This window comes from Chiloscyllium plagiosum, unplaced genomic scaffold (assembly GCF_037043375.1).
Source record: "Chiloscyllium plagiosum isolate Xiang-an unplaced genomic scaffold, Cpla_swu_hap1 HiC_scaffold_2, whole genome shotgun sequence".
NCBI lineage: Eukaryota > Metazoa > Chordata > Chondrichthyes > Orectolobiformes > Hemiscylliidae > Chiloscyllium > Chiloscyllium plagiosum.
This window is the reverse complement of record NW_028270140.1, coordinates 28,214,560-28,235,924: the sequence shown is the minus strand read 5'-3', so window position 1 is coordinate 28,235,924 and position 21,365 is coordinate 28,214,560. Positions and strand designations below refer to the sequence as shown.

The window sequence follows — 21,365 nt, the reverse complement described above, 5'->3', positions numbered from 1 at the left end:
TAACTCTTGTCAATGGAAAGAAGAAGGCTCATGAGAGGATGAGGCATAAAGACTCAGCTAGGGGTTTGAGAGTTATAAGTTAGCCAGAAAAGAGCTAAAGAGAGGGCTAAGAAGAGCCAGGAGTGGCATGAGAAGTTGTTGGTGGATAGGATCAAGGAAAACCCTAAGACCTTCTATAGGTATATCAGTAATAAAATAAGATTAGAGCCAATCAATGACAGTAGTGGGAAGTTGTGTGTGGAATCTGAGGACATAGGAGAAGCGTTTAATGGATACGTCAGTTTTGTCAGTAATCACATTGGAAAAGGGCAATGTTAGTGAGAATACAGAGAAACAGGCTTCTGGGTTAGGTAGGATCACGGTTGACAAAGAGGAAGTTTTAGCAATTTTGGAAGATTTGAAAATAGAAAAGACCCTTATGCCGGATGGGATTTATACTCGGATTCTCTGGGAAGCCAGGGAGGAGATTGCAAAGCCTTTCACTTTGATCTTTATGACATCATTATCAACAGGAGTAGTGCCAGAAGACTGGAGGATAGCAAATGCTGTTCCCTTGTTTAAGAAGGGGAGTTGGGACAACCCTGGTAATTATAGGCCAGTGAGCCTTTCTTTGGTTATGGGTAAGATGTTGGAAAAGGTTATAAGAGATGGGATTTATAATAATCTGGAAAGGAATAATTTGATTGGGGTAGTCAACACAGTTTTGCGAAGGGTAGATTGTGCCTAACTAACCTTATTGAGTTATTCGCAAAGGTGACAAAACAGGTGGATGAAGGTAAAGCGGTTGATGTGGTATATATGGACTTAAGTAAGGCATTGCTTAAGGTTTCTTATAGTAGGCTATTGCACAAAATAAGGAGTTTTGGGATTGAAGGTGATTTAGCAGTTTGGATCAGAAATTGGCTAGCAGAAAAAAAACAGAAAATGGTGGTTGATGGGAAATGTTCATCCTGGAGCTCTATTATCAGTGGGTGTGCCGCAAGGATCTGTTTTGGGGCCACTGCTGTTTGTCATTTTTATAAATGATCTATGCTGTGGGCATAGAAGGATGGATGAGTAAATTTGTGGATGGCAGTAAGGTAGGCAGAATTGTGGATACTGCCGAAAGATGTTGTGGGTTACAGAGTGACACAGATAAGATGCAGAGCTGGGCTGAGAAGTGGCAAATGAAGTTAAATGTGGACAGGTGTGAGGTAGCTTATTTCAGAAAAAGTAACAGAGATGCTGAGTACTGGGCTAATGGTAAAATTATTGGCAGTGTGGATGAACAGAGAGATCTTCGTGTGCAGGTGCATAAATCCCTGAAAGTTGCTACCCAAGTTGATAGGGTTGATAAAAAGGCATATGGTGTGTTGGTGTTTATTGATAGGGGGATTGAGTTTCAGAACCACGAGGTCATGCTTCAGCTGTACAAGACACTGGTAAGGCCGCACCCGGAGTATTGCTTACAGTTCTGGTCACCGCATTATAGGAAGGATGTAGAAGCTTTGGAAAGATTTCCGAGGTGATTTACTAGGATGTTGTCTGGTATGGAAGGAAGTTCTTATGAGGAAAGGTTGAGGGACTTGAGGCTGTTTTTGTTAGAGAGAAGAAGGTTGAGAAGTGACTTAATCGAGACATATAAGATAATCAGAGGGTTAGGTAGGGTGGACAGTGAGAGCCCTTTTCCTCAGATGTTGAGGGCTAACATGAGGGGTCATAGCTTTAAATTGAGGGATAATAGATTTAGGACAGATATCAGGGGTGGTTCCTTTACTCAGAGAGTAGTAGGGGTATGGAACGACCTACCTGCAACAGGAGTTGACTCATCGACGTTAAGGGCATTTAAATGGTCATTGGACATACATAAGGATGATGTTGGAATGGTGTAGGTTATATGAGCATCAGATTAATTTCACAGATCAGCGCAACATCAAGGGCCGAAGGGCCTATACTGTGCTGTGACATTCTATGTACTATGGTCTAAGTCGAAAGGCCAATTTATCTTGTTAATGGTCAAACATAAAAAAATTTGTTGTAAACTTATTTGTGAAGGAATAACAATAAAAAAGTGAATATAGCTTACTGGAGGTGAGAAGTACTGTCTTTAATTGCAAAGTTTGGAGTATTACTAAAAACTTGAGCAAGGGAAATAGAGTACCGAAGATTTCAATTTAAGAACAAGCATTCTGTGGCCATTGGTGTGAAAAGTACCAGTTATGATGTGATCACTTTCAAAGACAGTATGCTGTACATCTCACAGAATTATTTTCATTTGATATGAGAGCACACAAAAGAGGTGATTATTGATATAAAATTACATTTTGAGTTGTGCCATTTACAGCTACAGAAATATTTTATGATTGTTTACAACTCTGTTTTATAAAAGCACACTGTAAAATTAATACATACAAATCACACTTTATTGTTGCATCTTTGACTTTATCCAGTGAGTAGCTGAAACCAGCTAACTAGCTAGCAATGGGAGAATGGAAATCATCAGCCAATCACTATTAATACCCAAATAGCTAGAGTCATCAGTAGCCACCATCCACCAGATGCCACCCAACAATCACTTCTATGACTAACATTACAGTTATAAGTCCCACAGTACAAGCCAGCTGTCCTTTGTACCTGTCTTCTGGTACTGTTTGTTTGTCTCCCACTGTTGCTCAATCTCTAGCTGCTCTGATATTTATGCAGCCAAAAAATAAATATATGCATGTCAAAGTTTATGAAATGTTATATGCAATACATTGATATTTGTCATTCATACTTTTTAGCAGAATGTAGTCTGGGAGTAAAAAAGGCTCTGAAAACAATGAATATTGTTTTTTTCCTTATTAGTGATTGTGAACAGTATTTGTCGCCCATTCCTAAATGCCCAGACATCAGTTAAAAGTCAACTACATTATTTGGGTCTGCAGTCACATGTAGGCCAGCCCAGATAAGGTTGGCAGATTTTCTGCCCCAAAGAGCATTAATGAACCAATGGTTGCATGGTTGCCTTTAGACCAACTTTTTATTCCAGAATTTTATTGAATTCAAATTTCACCTCCTTCTTCAAATCATGTCGTCGCAACATTAGCCTGAGTTTCTAGATTACTAGTCCAGTGACATTACCAATATGCCATGTCTCCACACTTCTATATAGAGTGTCTACTCTGTCATTGACAGTTATATGGCTAGTGTAAATAGACTTTGACTGAGGTGTGCAATATGTTCTAAAAAGGTTTGCAGGGTAGATAACCATTAATATTTTGCTGTCAGTGGTGTTGAAGGCTGCTGCTGTCTTGACTTTTAGATCACATGGATCTCATCTAGGAGCTAATCACTTTACTGTAGAATTTTACTAAAATAAATAAGCAAAGCTGTATGTCACAATGCATCCCCATTTCTCTAAGGTGCAGCAGTAATCAGAAGCAATGGTTGGCTGTGCAGTAGCAGTTCTACACTGCTGTTTTTCCTGAGTTGCTATACCAAATGGCATCAGCCGTGAATAGTGCGTGTGCCACCAACAGCATACTTTGGAAAATTTATATGTAAAGTCTGTTGCTGTGTGGGTATGTGAACAGGAATCCACTCTTGCTTATGTATATCATTCTTTTCTGTGCAAGACTGTTGGCATGGTGAGGGAGTGTAAATTATGCTTTCATTATAAAGAAATCAAACATGCCACAGCTGTTTGAGAGAGAGGGATTGATGACTGACCCTCTTGAGCTAGGTGGTCCAAGCAATGTTATCAGCTCGTTTGTACAAACCCTCCATATGCCAGCAATGAACTGATACAGTGAACACTTAGGCAAACTGGAGCTTCAACACAAACACATTGAAGCCCATGGGGTTAAAGGGACATTTGTAGACTGAATACAAATCGTCCTGGGGCAGAAAAAAGTAGAGCAGTGGTTTAGAAAAATGTAAATATACAGTGGGTTTTTCAGGAGCAGGATGAGAACATTGCTTATTTGGCAAATATGCATGGACTGGACATACAGAACATAATTTTAAACATTATAGACAGACAAAATTCAAATTCAGTACACAAGTAGGAGGATCGTAACAGACTTCAGGAGGCATAAGCAAGCTTGTGAAATGGACAAAAACTAGGCAGATGACATTCAACACTGTGTCAATTGATTCACTTTGGCAGGAAGAATAGAGAGACATGTAATGAACAAAATGATATAATGTTAAAGCAAAGTCAGGAACAGAGTCACTGGGGTGTATGTTCACAAATCTCTGAAGATTGCAGAACAAGTTGAAAATAATATTTTTCAAAAGTATAATTTTGGGTTTTATTAATAGAGAATTAGAATACAAAAACAAGAAATACTTTATAAAATACCAGTTAGGTCTCAGCTGAAGTATTGCATTCAGTTCTGGACACCACACTTTACAAAGTATGCCATGACCATGGTCAATGTGCAGAAGAGTTTTACTAGTTTGGTGATTGGGATGAAGAGAAGCTTTGGTACTTACCATTTTAAACAGCAAGATTGAGGGAAAATTTAGTAGAGGTGTAGGCTCTAGAAGAGTCTTGATCAGATACTGAGAAAGAAATTGTTTTCAGTAGCAGGAAGGTTGATGACCAGAAGATTCAGATGTAAGGTGGTTGGCAAAAAAACCAGTGATTACATGAAGAAAACATTTTCACTTAATGGGCTGAATCTAGAATGCACTGCCTGAAAGGGTGATGAAAGTAGAATCAATAGCAGCATTCAAAATAGAATTAGATACTTGAAAGTGAGAAAAAAAAATTACAGGGCTTTTGCGAAAAGCCAGAGAAGCGGGATTAATAGAATAGTTCTACAAAAGAGCAAACACAGGCTCAATGGGTCAAATGGTTTTCTTTGCATCCCATGATTCTTTGACTTTATGTTAAGATGCTAAAGCAAAACTTCCAAGTGCTTGACCCTTTCAAAGATGCTTCGCAACAAACTGTAGAAAGAGTCTCAGATATAATGATATGTTGGACAATAGGATCATGGACAGAGTGCTGCTGATGAAATTGTGTAAGAAACAAGCCATGGAAGGGTGTTGTTATCATTCAATCTGTTAGTGGAGCACAGTTATGGAAGGACCTCATTGCCTAACTTATTGTGCAATCTGCATGTGGACACTTTGTATTATTGCGTACATTTATGATCTGTTTAATCATTGACTGCACTACTGTTTGAAATTACTATTCTGCTGAATAATTAAGGCAAAAGCTATTTATTATTTTCTCCATGAAGTTTTGCCTTTTAACTAAATGAAATAGAGGCTTCCCTTCTGTGTTTTTCTTCAATTGTGGTCTACTGTTGTACATGATACTTCATAAAATAACATTCCACACTTGTGAGGAATTTCTGTTTCCAGGTGTAATCATTATATTAGCAGTGTTTCCAGCTTAAAGTTACATAAACATTCCTTTTAATGATTTTGATCTGTATATATCAAAAGAGTGCCAATTGTATGGCAATACAACATATACTTATTAGCTGGACTAATTTTACCTTGGGTGATGGTACATGATTTCAAATACAGAAGCACCAAAGGTGGAGTAGCCTCTAATTAGCACAGTCAGGGGGTACTGTACTGTACTTAACAAGCCTAGGAAAATAATTTTTGCTGTTACACTTTGGGAAGTAGATAAGTTCCAAAGGGAAAACAATTCTTTGAAGAGCGAAATATAGTTTACCTGTTATGAAGAACTCCATTAATCCCAACTGTATTATAGTAATGAGTGGATATAAAGTTACCAGCACTACTGTACCATTTTGACTCGCTTCTGCAGTTAACTTTATTATCTTGCCTGATCAATAGTATACAGTTGGGACTGCAGTTCTCCATAATACACATAAACAGAATTTTATTTCCTGTTTTTCTGACATGGTATAGTCAGGCTATTCTCTGAGAGCTGTATACCACTTTAAAACTAATAACTTACCAAGCTTATAAATGATGAGAAAAATTGTTTCACTGTGTGGTTCACAGACAGGATAAAGCATTATATTAAAATGCTCAGGTCTGACACTTCAGTCACATTATGAGATTGTCGATTATAACTGTTTTTCTGTCAGAAGATTACAGGACCTTGACTCCTGATATTCCTATACTATAATGCTATATTGTGTGTTGTATATTATAATCACATATCTCAATAAAAAGAATGTTTTGCTTATATGAATAGTGATATAATCAATGTGAAGGATATTAGCAGAATGTTGTTGTTTACAACTTGGAACTGGGGGTCGAATTATTTTTCAAACCCTGTCATTTCAATAAAAAAAGTAAAAATGTGCTGTATCAAATGCTTCGTGAAATATTTTGTATAAGCTTAGTCATTGTTGATAATTACCTTTGTCTTTCTTTTGTTCTGTTTCACTAGAATTTAACCCAGACTTTCGTGGACGTTTACCAGCTGGCTAGCTCCAGGGTTACTGCTCTGGAAACAGAAATCACTTCACATCAAAAACACATTGCAGCTCTCAAATCAGAACTTCAGACTGCATGCCTGCGTGAAAATAATGGCTTAGTTCCAGTAAGTGTCTGTTTTCACACACAATGTTTTGCAGGTAGGTCACCCCTAAATTGTCAGCAGCAGATGTATGATGACTATCGCTTGCTATTATCTAAGCAAATACTTGTGTTTATTGCAGCCATTTTGGGCTTCAACAAAATATGTTTTGGTTGTCATTATATATGTGCTTTGAAAAGTTAACAAACTAAGACATTAATTTTGATTAACTCGTGTAAAAACTGTAAAAAATGCATGGACATTTTCCATTGCAATATAATCACTTTTCAAACAACATTCTGGAGAAAATTATGTTTTGTTAGGTTCTTAATAATTAAACCAGCATGAAATTCAGTCATGTAGCTACACTTAAGAACTTCTAATCCATCAAATTCAGCAAGCAGGAAGTGGATGCTCACTACAAGCCGGAAGTGGGAAGACCGCCATGTTAATAAAAGCTGAAAAAACTTAGGCATGTTGCACTTACATCCGAAGCAGACTTTCAGTCCTTTGTGCAAATGAGTGACCTAATGCTTGTTTGAAAAATCTTGTAGGATAGACTGCAAGATAAGTCTCTCTTCAACTGCCTGATCTTGGATAGACCAGTTGTCTGCCAGTCTCACAATGCTCACTGTTGACCTCAAAATAAAGCTGACAACCGAGATCTAGCAATCTCTGCAACATTTTACTTTTCTATTCAATTTTAATCTGCCAAAGGACAAAGAGGTCTCCAGATGTGCAGAAGCAGTGATGGCAACCAGCCAGTCATATTAAAACTTTTACACAGCAAAACCACAAAGTTAATATCAATTACATTTACTATCTGAAAAAATTCAATTAAATGATTATAACTGGATAAAGGTAGAAGCTAAAATAAAGATACATAAACTTTCATGAGAAAAGGTTAACTTTGTAAAAAAAAAGTTGAATTTTGTTTATTAACTTTTCACAGTACATATATAATGACAAACTAAAACATATTTTGTTGAAATCCAAAATGGCTGCAATAAACACAGGTATTTACTTAGTTTATAGCAAACGATGGTCATCATACATCGGCTGATGTGAAATTTGACATTTACAAATACAAAAATAACTTTTCAGGACCAATGAGGGTGTTTAACAGTAAATACGAAATTGATAAAACATTAAAAACCAATTGCACCTCATTCAATAAGGTTTTTTTTTAAGCAACAGTGGGGGAGTTTATTGATTTCAATTAATTTTCATTAACAGTAGTCTGGGATGCCTCAACAGCACATCTTCTGGAATAATGTGAATTCATTCACAGTAACTTCTAGATTTCACCATTATTCTGCAGCATATAGAAGTTGCTAATAGCTTCAGTGACGTAATTATACTGAATGCTGAGGGTTTCACCATCATTACTACTGCAAAGTCTGGACTAGTGTGTTTTCTGTTCTTGAAATAAGTCTAAGTTTTTTTTATCTTAGATCCAAATATTAGTCAAAAATGAAAATGGGATGGAATTTTTGAAGATTAAATATTAAATGGAGTAAGATTAATGTCATTTAAAATGACATTTTTTGGATGGAAAAAATTGCTGATTTTGTCATCTTGGATGTAAAATAAGACCAGTTAATTGGTTAGTTTAGTTGCTAAGAGAATTCTATGGGGTATACTTTACTGAGGTATACAGATAAAACAAACACAGCTATTGGAACCTGAACGGGAATTAGGGATGTTCATAAAAATTGTGCCTTGCAAGGCAACTTCAATACACTATTTTGGTATATTGAAAATTCTATTTCATATTATTAGTTTGCAAATAATAAATATTTCATAGCATGAAAATTAATTTTAAGCACGCTGTTCACATTCAACACGTTCAAATAATCCGTGCTTTGCTTCATAGTAGCTTTCTGTTAGTTTGTAGCTATAGGCCTTTGGAAATTTATTCTATTTTATGATCATGATCAAAGAACAAGGAAAATATTACAAAAGACACAAATTCAAGCTACTAAAAACCAAATTTATGGCTGGCTTCGAGAAGTTCTTTGCAAAGCTGTAGCGCATAATGTGGATTTCTGCATAGAACAGTGCAGCAAAACCTTTCATTTATATTGTCCTCTTAATGTAGTAAAATTAATTAACGTACTTCACATGAATGCTACCAAACAGAATGTGGCATTAAACCACATTTGAAAGTCAGGATGAGAGGTTTAAAGTCAACTGCACATGCAAACTTCAGAATCAATGGATATGGTAGCTTTAAGCACTTTATTGATAAGTGGACTAAGGTGACCAAATAACATTTCATGTGCAAAAAAGGATTGCAAAGTTGTGATTTGAAGTAAAAATATCATTTGGCATTTTTAGACTTTGAGAATGCACAAATGTTCTTGCTTTATTATCCTCCCTATATCTTGATAAGATCAAAACAAGTGGTTAGCACTGCTGTCTCACAGCACTAGGGACCCGGGTTCGATTCCAGCCTTGGGTGACTGTTTGTATGGAATTTGCATATTCTCCCTATGTCTGCGTGGGTTACTTCCAGGTGCTCTGGTTTCCTCCACAATCCAAAACTGTACAGGTTAGGTGAATTGGTTATGCTAAATTGCCCATAGTGTTCAGGTATGTTTAAGTTAGAGGTAAATATATACTAATAGGGTAGAGGAATGGGTCTGGGTGGGTTACTGTTTGGAGGGTTGGTGTGGACTTGTTGGGCCAAATGGCCTGTTTCCACACTGTAGAGATGCTGTGATCTTCCATGACCTATTAGCGAAAGATGACATAACGAGCACAGGTTCTTCTAACATGTTTCTACTCTGACTTCTTCGAGTGTGATTTTTCCCTCTCTGGAGGTGCAAAAAAGTGGAAAGAGATGCAAACTATTGAACAGTTGGCCCTGGAAAGACATTTGTCCTCTTCCTACCACCTCAGCAATTGATTTCTAATGAGAAGGTCCCTCTCACCCCACAACTAATAGATACCCGTAAGTGGTCAATTGACAGCCAGCTGCAGGTCTCGATTTGCCATTAACCCCAATTGCTTCCCTTACTAACAGTTGATAAAAATGGTTGCATTCCAGATCAGGAAACCAGGGCGATTTATATCTCTGGTAGCCAGATTTCCTTTGAGTCTGACAGAATATTTAGTTCTGGAGATATAGTTGATGAGCGCCAAGGGTTCAGCCTTTTGTGTAATAGTCTACGTGGTCAGTTGCTTTTACAGTGTTGTGCCATGAACATTTTACTAATATTTCCAAGAAGGTAGGAGGTAAGAAAACTACATTGTCCAATACGTTTGTTAGGTCTGCAGGTTTTGTTATGAAGATCTCCAGTAATCCCAGAAGATCAGAATAAAATAAGAGTCATAGAATCCCAAAGTGTGGAAACAGGCCCTTCAGCCCAACAAGTCCACAACAACCCTCTGAAGAGTAACCCACTCAGACCCATTCCCTGAACCTATTTTCACCTAACTACATTTACACCTAACTAATGCACCTAACCTACACATCCCTGAACACTATGGGCAATTTCACCCAACCTGCACATCTTTGAATTGTGGGAGGAAACAGGAGCACCCAGAGGAAACCCACACAGGCATGGGGAGAATGAGCAAACTCCACACAACTTGCCCAATTCTAGAATCGAACCCAGGTCCATGGCATTGTGAGGCAGCAGTGTTAACCACTGAGCCACCATGCCACCCCAAATCAACAACCATTCGTGCCCTTGTAATATTCAAGTTTCCGTAATGACCACAACATCATGGGTCCAAGTACTGACCCATGCTCTAAGTTCATCACCCTTATTCCTGATACTTACTGTATTACAATAGACACATTTCAACCCATCACACTGAATGCAACTTTGCACTATCAGCTGTCTGTCCTTCCTCACAGCCTCTCTGCATGCTGTAGCTGCCAATTTCTGAGCTACCCCATTCTCTGTTCCGTAGCTCCAGTTTCCATCCCCTTGCCAAATTAGATTAAACCCTCCGAAAGAGCTCTAGCAGACCTCACACACAGGAATTTGGTACCCCTCCAATTCAGGTGCAACCTGTTCTCCTTGTACATCTCCCACATTCCCCAGAAGGTATCCCAATGATTGACATATCTGAGGAAAAAGTGAGGTCTGCAGACGCTGGAGATCAAAGCTGAAACTTTATTGCTGGAACAGCACAGCAGGTCAGGCAGCATCTAGGGAACAGAAGATTCGACGTTTCGGGCACATGCCCTTCTTCAGGAATATCTGAGGCCCTCCTTCCTACACCAGCTATACAGCCATGTGTTCAGCCGCAGTCGCTCTCCGTTCCTAGCCTCACAAGCCCCGTGGCACTGGAAGCAATTCTGAGATTACTACTCTGCTCGTCCTTTCTTTTAGCTTCCAAACTAACTCCCTATATTTACTTTTCAGGTTCTTATCCCTTTTCCTAGCTATGTAATTGGTACCGATGTGTAACACAACTTCTGGCTGCTCACTTTCCCCCTGAAGAATCCTGTAGACTCGATCCAAGACATCCCTGGCGCTGGGACCCAGGAGTCTTGTTTGCGACCACAGAATCTCCTGTCTGTTCTTCTAACCATTGAATCTCCTATCATGGTGGCCCTCCTATTCTCCCCCTTCCATTCTAAACCACAGAGACCTGGACACTGTGGCTTTCTCCTGTAAGTACCCCCTGCCTCCCCTGCAGCAGTATCCAAAACGATATACGTATTGTTGAGGGGAACAGCCACAGGGGATCCCTGCATTGTCTGCTTATTCCCTTTTACTCTCTTGACAGTCACCCAGCTACCTTTATCCTGTAACTTTGGTGTGACTACCTCCCTATAGCTCCTCTCTATCACCCCCTCAGCCTCCTGAATGATCCAAAGTTCATCTAGCTCCATTCCTGGGAATTTGTCCAGGGAGGTTATTTAGGTGAAACGGAGAAATAAGACAGGGATGATCACTTAATTGGGATTGTACTATCGACCCTCAATAGTCAGCAGGAAATTGAGAAACAAATTTGTAAGAAGATCTCAATTACCTGTAAGAACAATACGGTGGTTATGGCAAGTGATTTTAACTTTCTAAACATAGACCAGGACTGTTGTTCAAGAGTAATAAGCTAATTTACAAGTTTCAGGATCAAAGGTGGTCAGGTTACTTACCTGTAAGGTTTCAGCAGGAACCAGTAAAAGAAGCATGAAAGCTATTCAAGAACTTGGACAATGGGCAAAGGATTGAAACTTCTTTTATATGTGCAAAATAGGTGCACCATGTAGGCCTCTATATAGAACCTGAAATACACAAGCATACCATCAAGGAGATCAGATATCTTCAAAGCAGTAGCATTATTCATTGAGCTAGGCATCCAACTTAACCTGGAGAGTTCTCAGTTGGAACTTTCCCAGAATATTACTATCTTCAGATATCCATGCCAGCAAAAATAATCCCTGAAAAGTAGCTAATATCAGTTAAATTGGATAGTCATGCAAAAAGCCTCGAATCCAGTAGTTGAAACTTTGTAATCGTAAATGCCACAAGTTGCATGCTTCCATTGCATTTGACTCTTTGATATAATGATCTCTGAGATATTCTCATAACTCTATTAATGCAATGGATATATTACATCTTGATGCTTTCCTAATGTTTAGGCCAATTTTTTAAAGTACGGTCGGTTCTGCTATAATGCGTGTTTCTTCAATGCAAATTGGCTTTAACGCAATTGAAGAATTTAGACCATTATTTGGAGGATGCGAATTTTCCTGACCCTGTATTGGCTATAATCCTATTCCAGCCCCATTAGCTTAAATGGCGCGGTAATTGTACAATTTTCTTATAACACGAGATTGCACGAGAACCAGACTTTTTTCTTTATATCAGAACACACTGTAATTGGTAGAGAGTTATGTTTCTTTCCATCACTTTAAAAAACAATAGATTGTTATTTCAGTTATAGGATGGCAGTTGGAAAGTAGTTTCGGACCATTTGTCCTTCAAACCCAGCTACAATACATCTAGACATAAAAATGTTTCACAAATGAAGAATAGATATTATGCCACATTGGTGAAATGGTTTATGCAATCTAAAATGATGAGTTATCCATGGAGAATGTTTGATTATTATTTGCCAAATTTATAATTTATATTTCCTGTAGATATTTTTCAATAATTTTTCACAACCTTGCATCAAGTAAATAACACAAAATAACAGAGGGTAAACAACAATTTAGTCATGTGAATCAATAATTCCAGATGCAATTTTAAGTTGCCACAATGTTGTTTTTGTATTCAGTGTTAAATGTATCACTACTAAGAAATTTAATGTAGCTTTTTGTTCTGATAGTACATTTCAATCTTCTATTAACAGTCTCCAGCAAACCTAATGACAAGTAAAACCATCAGATGGAAGGCTGTGCAATAAACCTGACACACTTTGGCAAAAATTACACATTAATTGTGAGCTGCAGTTATAATATAGTAATATTGTGCAGATGACTTGTCTTTTTTTGATCTTAAGAAGATTTTTAATTTTCTACAAAATCATAAAATTACAATAAAAATAGTATAACTATCTTATAGTATAACAACAACAATAAGCTAACTACTACTCTATAAAACAAATAAAAAAAACAAAAAATCTACCCATACTACAATTCAAAATAAATAATTAAACAAAATAAGTTCAATTAAATTAGGTTGAGTTAAATTAAATGACACCACTCAGCGCAACTGCACCAAAGTTCCCCATCATCAGGAGCATCAGTTGGCATCCCCATATTTATTCGGGATTCTTCCTCTCTGGGTCCCCGGCCCGCCAGACCCAGTCTTCGTGGCTATACAGAAAAAGTTCTGTTTTCTGGTGCACCATACTTGTAAGGAAGCCTAAGGGGACATGTTCCATAACTAATGTGCACCATCCCGCCAGGCCTGGGGGATTTTCCAAGATGTTCTTCCTTGCACACTATATAAGAATATTAAAGAGTGTCTTCCCATGCTCATCTAAAGAAGGCAGATTTGGCAGGCCCTGGAGGAGATTTACTGGATTCACCTTGACTTTGGTTCCCAAAATCCACTCGAAAACATTTGCTACAGCACCCGACTATCTGTGAAGCTTGTGGCACGACCATAAGCAATGGGTAAGAGTACCAATACCTATTTTGCATTTGGGGCACATTGGGGACGTTCCTTTTTTTAAATTTCACAAGACGCTCTGGAGCCAAATAGGTCCTGTGGAGAACCTTTAGTTGCACAGCCCACGTTCTAATACAGATCAAAATCCTTTTCACATTCTCCCAAATGTCCTCCCATACCTTTGTCAAGATCTCTACTCCCAGTTCTTGAGTCCAGAACTTGCAGAACCCTTCAAAGTCCTTCAAGACACTGCCTCCCAGTAATGGTAGAGGGTACTAATCGAGCGAATACCTGTGGACCGAGGTACTCTCCTCTCTACATTGGACTTATAGGGGTTAACCAATAGTATGGTCTTTTTCTGTATAAAGTCCCTAATCTGAAAATAACAAAAGTGGTCCCTACTGGACAATTCATGTTTATGGCTCAGCTAATCCTGGCATTCCTACTATGGGAGTAAGAGGGAAGTTTTATATTAATTACCCTCGCTTTGTCACATCATTCTTCACGCTTTAACTGTGTAATGACAATCAGGTTTCTAAAATGCTCCATGACAGTCCTCATCTTGTCCATAAACAGCAAATTAATAAGGGGACATTTTGCCTGGGTGGTCTCAATGTCCAGTCATATTGACCTCGGGTCCTGATAAGCCCAATCATTCACCTGGGATAATAGGGACCTTATTTGATATCTCTTGAAATCTGGGAATTCCACCCCCAGCATCCCCCCTCCCAATCCCATGTTGAAGCTGCAGTTTAGCAAGCTTAATAAGAGATAACCTGCAGTGCCAGATGAAAGAACCAATCCAACCGTTAAGTCTCCACATCGCTTGAAGGTGGAATCCGATCAGAGGGAGCATTCGCCTGGGATATAATAAGCGAGGAAGAACATTCAGAGCTATTCTACCCAACCAAGATATTGGTAGAACTTCCCAACGCTGAAGGTCCTGTCTTATCTTCTCAAGCACAAAATTAGCTTTATGTAATTGATCAAAGGCAGGAGTAATAAAAATGCCTAAATTTGGAAAACCTACCTGTGACCACCTGAAGGTGAATTGGATTCCACCTTCAAGATCACAAAACCCCCACTGGCATGGCCTCCAATTTCATAAAGTTGATTTTATATCCCGAGAAAGAGCCAAATAAATTAATCTTTTGTATTAAATGGGACACAGATATTGTTAGATTAGTTAGAAAAAGAAATACGTCGACTGCATAAAGGGTGATTTTATACCCCACCAATCGATCCCACCTCTGTAGCAACTATATTAGAGTCCCTCCAGATAGCCTCCACCAACGACTCAATCACCAGTGTGAACAGCAGCGGTGAAATGGGGCACACTTGCCAGCTGTCTCTACCAATACCAAAATTGTCAGACCTTATGCCATTAGTAAGATCCGCTGCCATAGAATCACTATACAACACTGCGATCCACCTGGCAAAGAACCCCCACCTCCCCAAGACCAAACCGTTCCAGGGCATAGAAAAGGTACAGCCATTCCCCCAGGTCAAACACTTTCTCTGCATCTAGGGAGACTACCAAGCTCAGAATTGACCTCTGTTGGCACACATGGACCATGTTCAGCACTCTTCTAATGTTGTTAGAAGACCTGCGACCCCCAATAAAACCTGTCTGGTCCTCTTTTACAATAGAGGGCAATACCTTCTCCAACCTCAGCGCAAGTGTTTTCAACAGAATTTTAAAATCCATGTTTAGCAGCGAGATGGGCCTGTACGAAACAGTCCTCTGGGCTTTCCCTCTCTTGAGAATAAGGTAGATATTATCTTCTGTCAGAGAGGATGGGAGCCAGTCCTGACTATATGAATAATTATACATGTCCACCATTGGCCTGGCCAACATATTTATAAACTCCTTGTAAAACTCACTCTGAAATCCATCCAGGCCAGGCGCTTTACCACTTTGGAGCTCCCTTGCTGCCTCCTTGCATTGTCAAAGGGGCATTCAAAAGGGATGCCTGCCCTGAAGTTATACCTGGAAGGTCCAAGTACTTTAAAAAGGACTCCATCTTCGCCAACCTGTCCTCACAAATCTCCGATTGATACAACTCAGAGTAAAATTTCCTAAATGCCACGTTAATCTTTTTGGAATCACACATGAGAGTACCAGTACCCTCTCTAATAAATTTAATAGATTGAAGGGTGCTCTTCCTAACCAGATATGCCAGGCATCTACCCACTTATCACCGTACTCGAATAGCCTTTGTTTCATGGAGGAAATCTCTCTCTTCGCTGTTTGGATGAGCACAGAGTTCAGAGCAGCCCAGAGAGCTGTAATCTGCTGTAGCTTGGTCATAGACGGCCTGTCAAGGTATGCCATCTTGGCTGCCTTCAACCGGGCCTCAAGCTTCTGGGTCGCTGAGTAAGAAATAATTATATCCCTTACATTGGCCTTGGCAGTTTTCCAGAACACCAATGGGTTACTGACTGACCCAAATTAATATCCCAGAAAATTTTAAACTCCCACGAAAAGTACTCAATAAACTTGCTGCCCTTCAGGAGAAAAGGATCCATGCACCGCAAGCCTATCCCATTACCTGGCCTTAACCTCGAAATATACTGCCACATGGTCAGAAATGGCTATGTTCCCAATTCTACAGGACAATACCGAATCCAAAAGCAGCCAAACCCTCCCTATTGTAACTTTAAATGTTCCTTATCGTCTAGATATGTTTCTTGCAACAGAGCAACATCAACCCTCTCTTTCCTAAGACTTGAAAGTAATTTCTTTCTCTTAATTGGTGAGTGACTCCCCTTAATATTCCAGGTGCATCATTTAAACGAGCAACGAGCCGTAGCCATCTGAAACAACCTGTGACCCCTCGAGAGGAAGAACCCTACTCATAACGTATTGAGTGGAAACAGTAAAAGACTCATAAAATCTAGAAAATACGGCTACAAAAACTAACAAAGCAGAACTTCTAAAAACTACTCCTATAGTAAACCTTCATAAAAAAACAGATAATTGGAGACTTTCCTTCTTGCTCACAGAGGGCAAGACTTGTCATTTTATGAAAATGGATCACACACCTTGCTTAATACAGGACATTCCATCTTGAACTTGGAATAGGGAGATATCCTTCCTTTTATTGCAATTCTTCAATTCTCACACGAGGGATATGACAATATCCATCCAATAATGGTCTCTTTAGGGCTTTTCACTGCTCCCCCCAGGAATAGAGTAACGACTAGCTTCTCTTGCATAATAAGGGTCTTGATGAACACTGGTCTGTGTCCTCTCTCAGTATTGACCAGCAAACAGAATATTGGAAGAACTTATCCTCTACCCTAAAACATATCCTGATATACACAGTAATAAACATAAAATGCTGAAGAAACTCAGCAGGTCTGGCAGCATTTGTAGAGAGAGAAACATAGTTAACAATACAAGTCCAATCACTGTTCTTCAAGTTAATATTCCCAGAATCTTCGCCTAGGACCTATTTCAATACCCAACCCTGTTACTTACAGTAGCTTAAGTTTCAAGTAAATAAAAGGCTTATATCCTGCTGCTGTAGAGCCTTTTTCCTCCCCTGTTCATGCTTTACCCCTCCAAACTCTGACCCAATTTGGATCCCAATGCTTGCCGCCAGTGTATGTTTTTGCCATTCCCCTGCAGTATCAGAGGCATTTGAAATTGTAATTACGCTGGCTCTGTGACCATGCAAATTTGAATGAGCTAATCTTGCATGTCATAATCTGGTTAAACGCGCAGCCTCATGGTCAGTTGAGGTTCAGAACAGCCTTAGTTCTGCATTGGAATCATTCAGGTTTCTGGACTCGTTAAGTAGAATTTATGGTCACAATGGGAGGCTTATCCGCTGACTGGAAAACTGATGCTAAACCTGGCTCAGCATGGCCACTTTCAGATCACTTTCAGGTACAAATATTCTTCACAAGTTTTACAGATTTTTTTAAAGTTTATCATACAGTACAAAAAAAATAATACTTAAGAAAAGCAATTTGTTTTTGCTCCATCCACTTTGAAATACCATTTTGTGACCTTATTTAATTGGGCACAGGTCTCTTGTTCTGTTCTGTTGATTGCAGACTTTTTTTCTGTCTTCTCACCATTATCTTCCTCCTCAGGTAGTTCTCTCAATCTTACACCATTACCTCATCCGGCATATCCACCCCTTACCTGTCTTTTCTAGCAGCACATCACTGCAATCTGGGATGCCTTGTCTGGGCAAAACTACATGGAATTGCCTGACCAGTTCAGACATTGGAACGTCCCGTGCAGGAGGCCTCTGGTCTGTTTGACAGTGACTCTGGTCAAAGGCTGTTCAGTGTTTTACCTTTGCTGTGCGGGAGTGGAATCCTTTTCTGTTCATGAACACTGTTGGATGGTGATGGGGTGCTCTCAAAGCTATGTACAATCAATTGCACCCTGCACCTGTGGAAAGCCAACAATGATGAAAAGCCTAATGCCACTAATGTTTGACTGGCTGCATCATGGGGAAATGAGATTAATGGGCAGAATGTGACAAATATTACATTAATAATGTGCAGGATGCACATATGACAAAAAAACTGTGAAATGCAAAAAACATTGCTGTCTGATGACTCAATCGCAAAAAAATGTTAAGGTCTCTTGTAACCCTGAGGGCTACCAGGATGGGAACACCACAGAGCCCTTGTAGGCACATGGCCTCACCAGCAGCTAGCATAGGCGTGGGAAGATAGCTCCCGCCACCCTTAGATTTCTTTGCACTGTGCCTCAGTCACGTGCAGATAGCAGCTCTGATGTCTGAGGGTACTGTTACACATCAGAACTCTCCACCTTTGTGGTGAGTCTTGAACTGCTACTTCTGGATGCTGTGCAGCAACTATGGGCAATTGTTGTTTATGTTGGGCCAGGAGAAGTTGTTCTGTCTGCTCTCTTCTTGGTCTTTTTCTTCAGATTAGCAGCAGTGCCAGAAGAACAGCTAGATTTACCTTAGTCTTTTTTTTAATAAACTGAAGCAGACTAGTGAGAATACACATGAGAGTTTACACATGTGTTATTATTGGCATGCCTGAATCCTGACATATTTGGCAATGAATCTGAATGTTATCCTCAGGGAGGGCAGTGTGTAGTCATTTCAAAAAAGCAAATGAAGCACTCTGATAGAGTTTAGAGTGAAATATTATTGCCTCATGTAGGGCTACTCAACAAAATGTCCATATTTCCCTGGCATGAGGCAGCTTCTAGGAGGACACCATTTCACCAGCAACTCCCACCCTTCCCTATCTGCCTCAGTAGTGATGTCGTAACAGCTTTCCTTTTGTACTTGGAAATATGGAAGTTGTAATGGTGTTGGCTTGCTTTCATTTGATTATAATTAGATTAGACTCCCTATAATAGGGAAACTGGCCCTTCAGCCCACACCGACCCTCCGAAGAGTAACCCACCCGGACCCATTCCCCTATCCTATATTTACACCTGGCCTGCACATCTTTAGATTGTGGAAGGAAACTGGAGCACCCGGAGGAAACCCACGCAGACAGGAAGAATATGTAAACTCACTACAGACAGTCACCCAAGGCAGGACTCGAACCCAGGTCCCTAGCGCCATAAAGCAGCAGTGCTAACCACTGAGCCACTGTGCCGCCCATTTGGACTGTGTGTCTTGGGAAGATAATGTTGCGATAGAGAGTGCCTTTTTCCATTGTGTGTTGTCAGTCTCAATGCACTTCAAATGATTACCTCATAAGTGCATTTCAGAATTGGATGCTCTGACGAATGTTGACTTTCAGTTTAACTATGAATTGAAAGCAGATGAATATCATTGTTTAATCACTACAGTCATGATGACTAGCCTGGTAGAGGGCCTCACACTCCATCCCCGTGGGGATTAAAAGGAGTAACTTACTCCTTCCATTTTGGAGGCACCGTTTTCTACATTGAGACCACATTGCACAGTTGATTTTTGAATCATTGTGGCAAGGCTCCAACTTTGTGTTTGTGCAAGTGACCTGCAGGCTCTGACTGTGATTCATAACTTGCCTCCCATTCTTATTATCTCCCTTTGTGTTGAATGTTCTGTGGCCCCTATGTCCCTTCACTCTCCTCCACCTCCACCTCTCCCCACCCCCAAAGCTTCAGCTGTATCACTTTAAATTCTCATAAAAATGCATTACAATTATTTACAGTATGTATAAATTATTTAGATTTGGAAAGTGAATGTGCTATTGCCAAGTTTGCAGATGATGCAAATTGTGCAATGGCAAGTGTTGGGGATGGCAGAAGGAGTCTGCAGGAGGATAGGCAAAAGCTTGGCAGATGGAATGTAATGTGGGTAAATGTGAGGTAATGCACTTTGGCTGCAGGAATAGAGGAGCTGAATGTTATTTAAATAGAGAAACACTGCAAAAAGCTACAGCACAGGGGGATTTGGGAGTCCTTGTGCATGAATCACAAAAAGTTAGCATCCAAGTTCAATGGGAAGGCAAATGGAATTTTGGCCTTTATTTTGAAGACAATGGAATATAAAGTAGGGAAGTTTTGCTAAAAGTGTACAATGCACTAGTCAGACCACAGCTGATCTACTGTGAATAGTTTTGGACCCCTAAGGGGTATGCTGGCATTGGAGTCAGTCCAGAGAAGGTTCACGAAACTGATCCCAGATATGGAGGGAATATCTTACAAGCAGAGGTTTAATATGTTAGGCCTGTATTTGCTGGAATTTAGCAAAATGAGATCAACCTTAATGAAGTATGCAAGATTCATAGGGACTTGACAGGATAGATATGGAAAGGTGTTTCTCCTTCTGAGACAGTCTAGGAGGTCATAATCATAAAATAAGGAGTTGCACCTTTAAGAGATAAGGAGGATTTTTTTTTCTGAGGGAAGTGAATCTGTGGCATTCTTTACCACAGAGAGCTGTAGAGGTAGAATCATTAAGTATATTTAAGACTGAGATAGACATTTTTAATCAGCAAAATAATCACAGGCTATAGAGTTAAGGCAAGAGAATGGCATTGAGTGATATCAGGCATGATCTAATTGAATGGTGGAGCAGACCTGATCGGCTGAATGGCCTACTTCTGCTCCTATGTCTAATATTTTTGTTGCTGCAGCTGAACTACTTAATAAATTAACAATCTGCCAATTACAGTCAGTTGCAGCAATCCCATAGATGGTCACAGAATACAGTTTCCATTGTGCAATAAGGACAAAATCTTTTCTAGCATTGGCAGGTAATGACATTAAGACATGCAGTTTCAAAGATATTTTATGTTGGCCCGACATCAGGGCTAGCATAATATGACATTTCAGTTCATCTTAATACGCTGCTACTTGTGATTGTAAATTAAGAGTAGATAACTTTTTTTATCAGGTGATCATATTTCGCATTTGTAATCCATGGAAGGATAGTCACAACTGTGAAATGCTAAGTTGGAGAAATTTGAAGGGTGTCTCTGGATTTATAATTAAATATATTAATTTATGGAAACCCAATGTTGGCTCCCCATGTCTAATACTAGTGGACGATATTGTTAAGTTTGTTTTTTGACTAAATACATTATGTTGACTATAATCTAGAAGGGCAAATGCCCTAGAGATGCACATGTTCTTGTGCCCAATTGTAAATAACTTGCAAAAATGGTTAATGTAGAAACAACGTTCTGAACAAACACAATGGCTCAGAATGTAGGTAGACAAAATGCAAATACTTTGCCCCAGGAGCTTGTCAACAAGAATTAAATGCAGGTTTTAAAGCTTGAATAACTCAGTAGGGGTCTAACCAGAGAAGGAAATATTCTCTTCAGTAATGGACACATTTTTATTATTTGTATTTTTC

The 21,365-nt window shown here is 39.4% G+C and overlaps 1 protein-coding gene and 1 long non-coding RNA gene across 8 annotated transcripts in view; one reads left to right on the top strand and one right to left on the bottom strand.

Annotated features, from left to right (window-relative positions):
• The window catches only part of LOC148151837 (uncharacterized), a 61,559-nt gene that overhangs the window by 22,799 nt on the left and 17,395 nt on the right, over positions 1-21,365 (bottom strand). The window contains exons 2-3 of the long non-coding RNA XR_015759818.1: positions 11,598-11,726; positions 6,320-6,406 (exon numbers count right to left, since the gene is read on the bottom strand). This is a non-coding gene — a long non-coding RNA (uncharacterized LOC148151837). The remainder of the gene's footprint in view (positions 1-6,319; positions 6,407-11,597; positions 11,727-21,365) is intronic.
• The window catches only part of ccdc171 (coiled-coil domain containing 171), a 265,898-nt gene that overhangs the window by 230,526 nt on the left and 14,007 nt on the right, over positions 1-21,365 (top strand). For 6 of the 7 annotated variants that reach the window (XM_087995453.1, XM_043717546.2, XM_043717537.2 and 3 more), the window contains one exon: positions 6,350-6,502. In XM_087995453.1, the coding sequence (XP_087851579.1) occupies positions 6,350-6,502 (153 nt within the window). Of the gene's footprint in view, positions 1-6,349; positions 6,537-21,365 lie in introns of all 7 variants that reach the window. The other variant, XM_043717507.2, reaches the window with a different exon arrangement.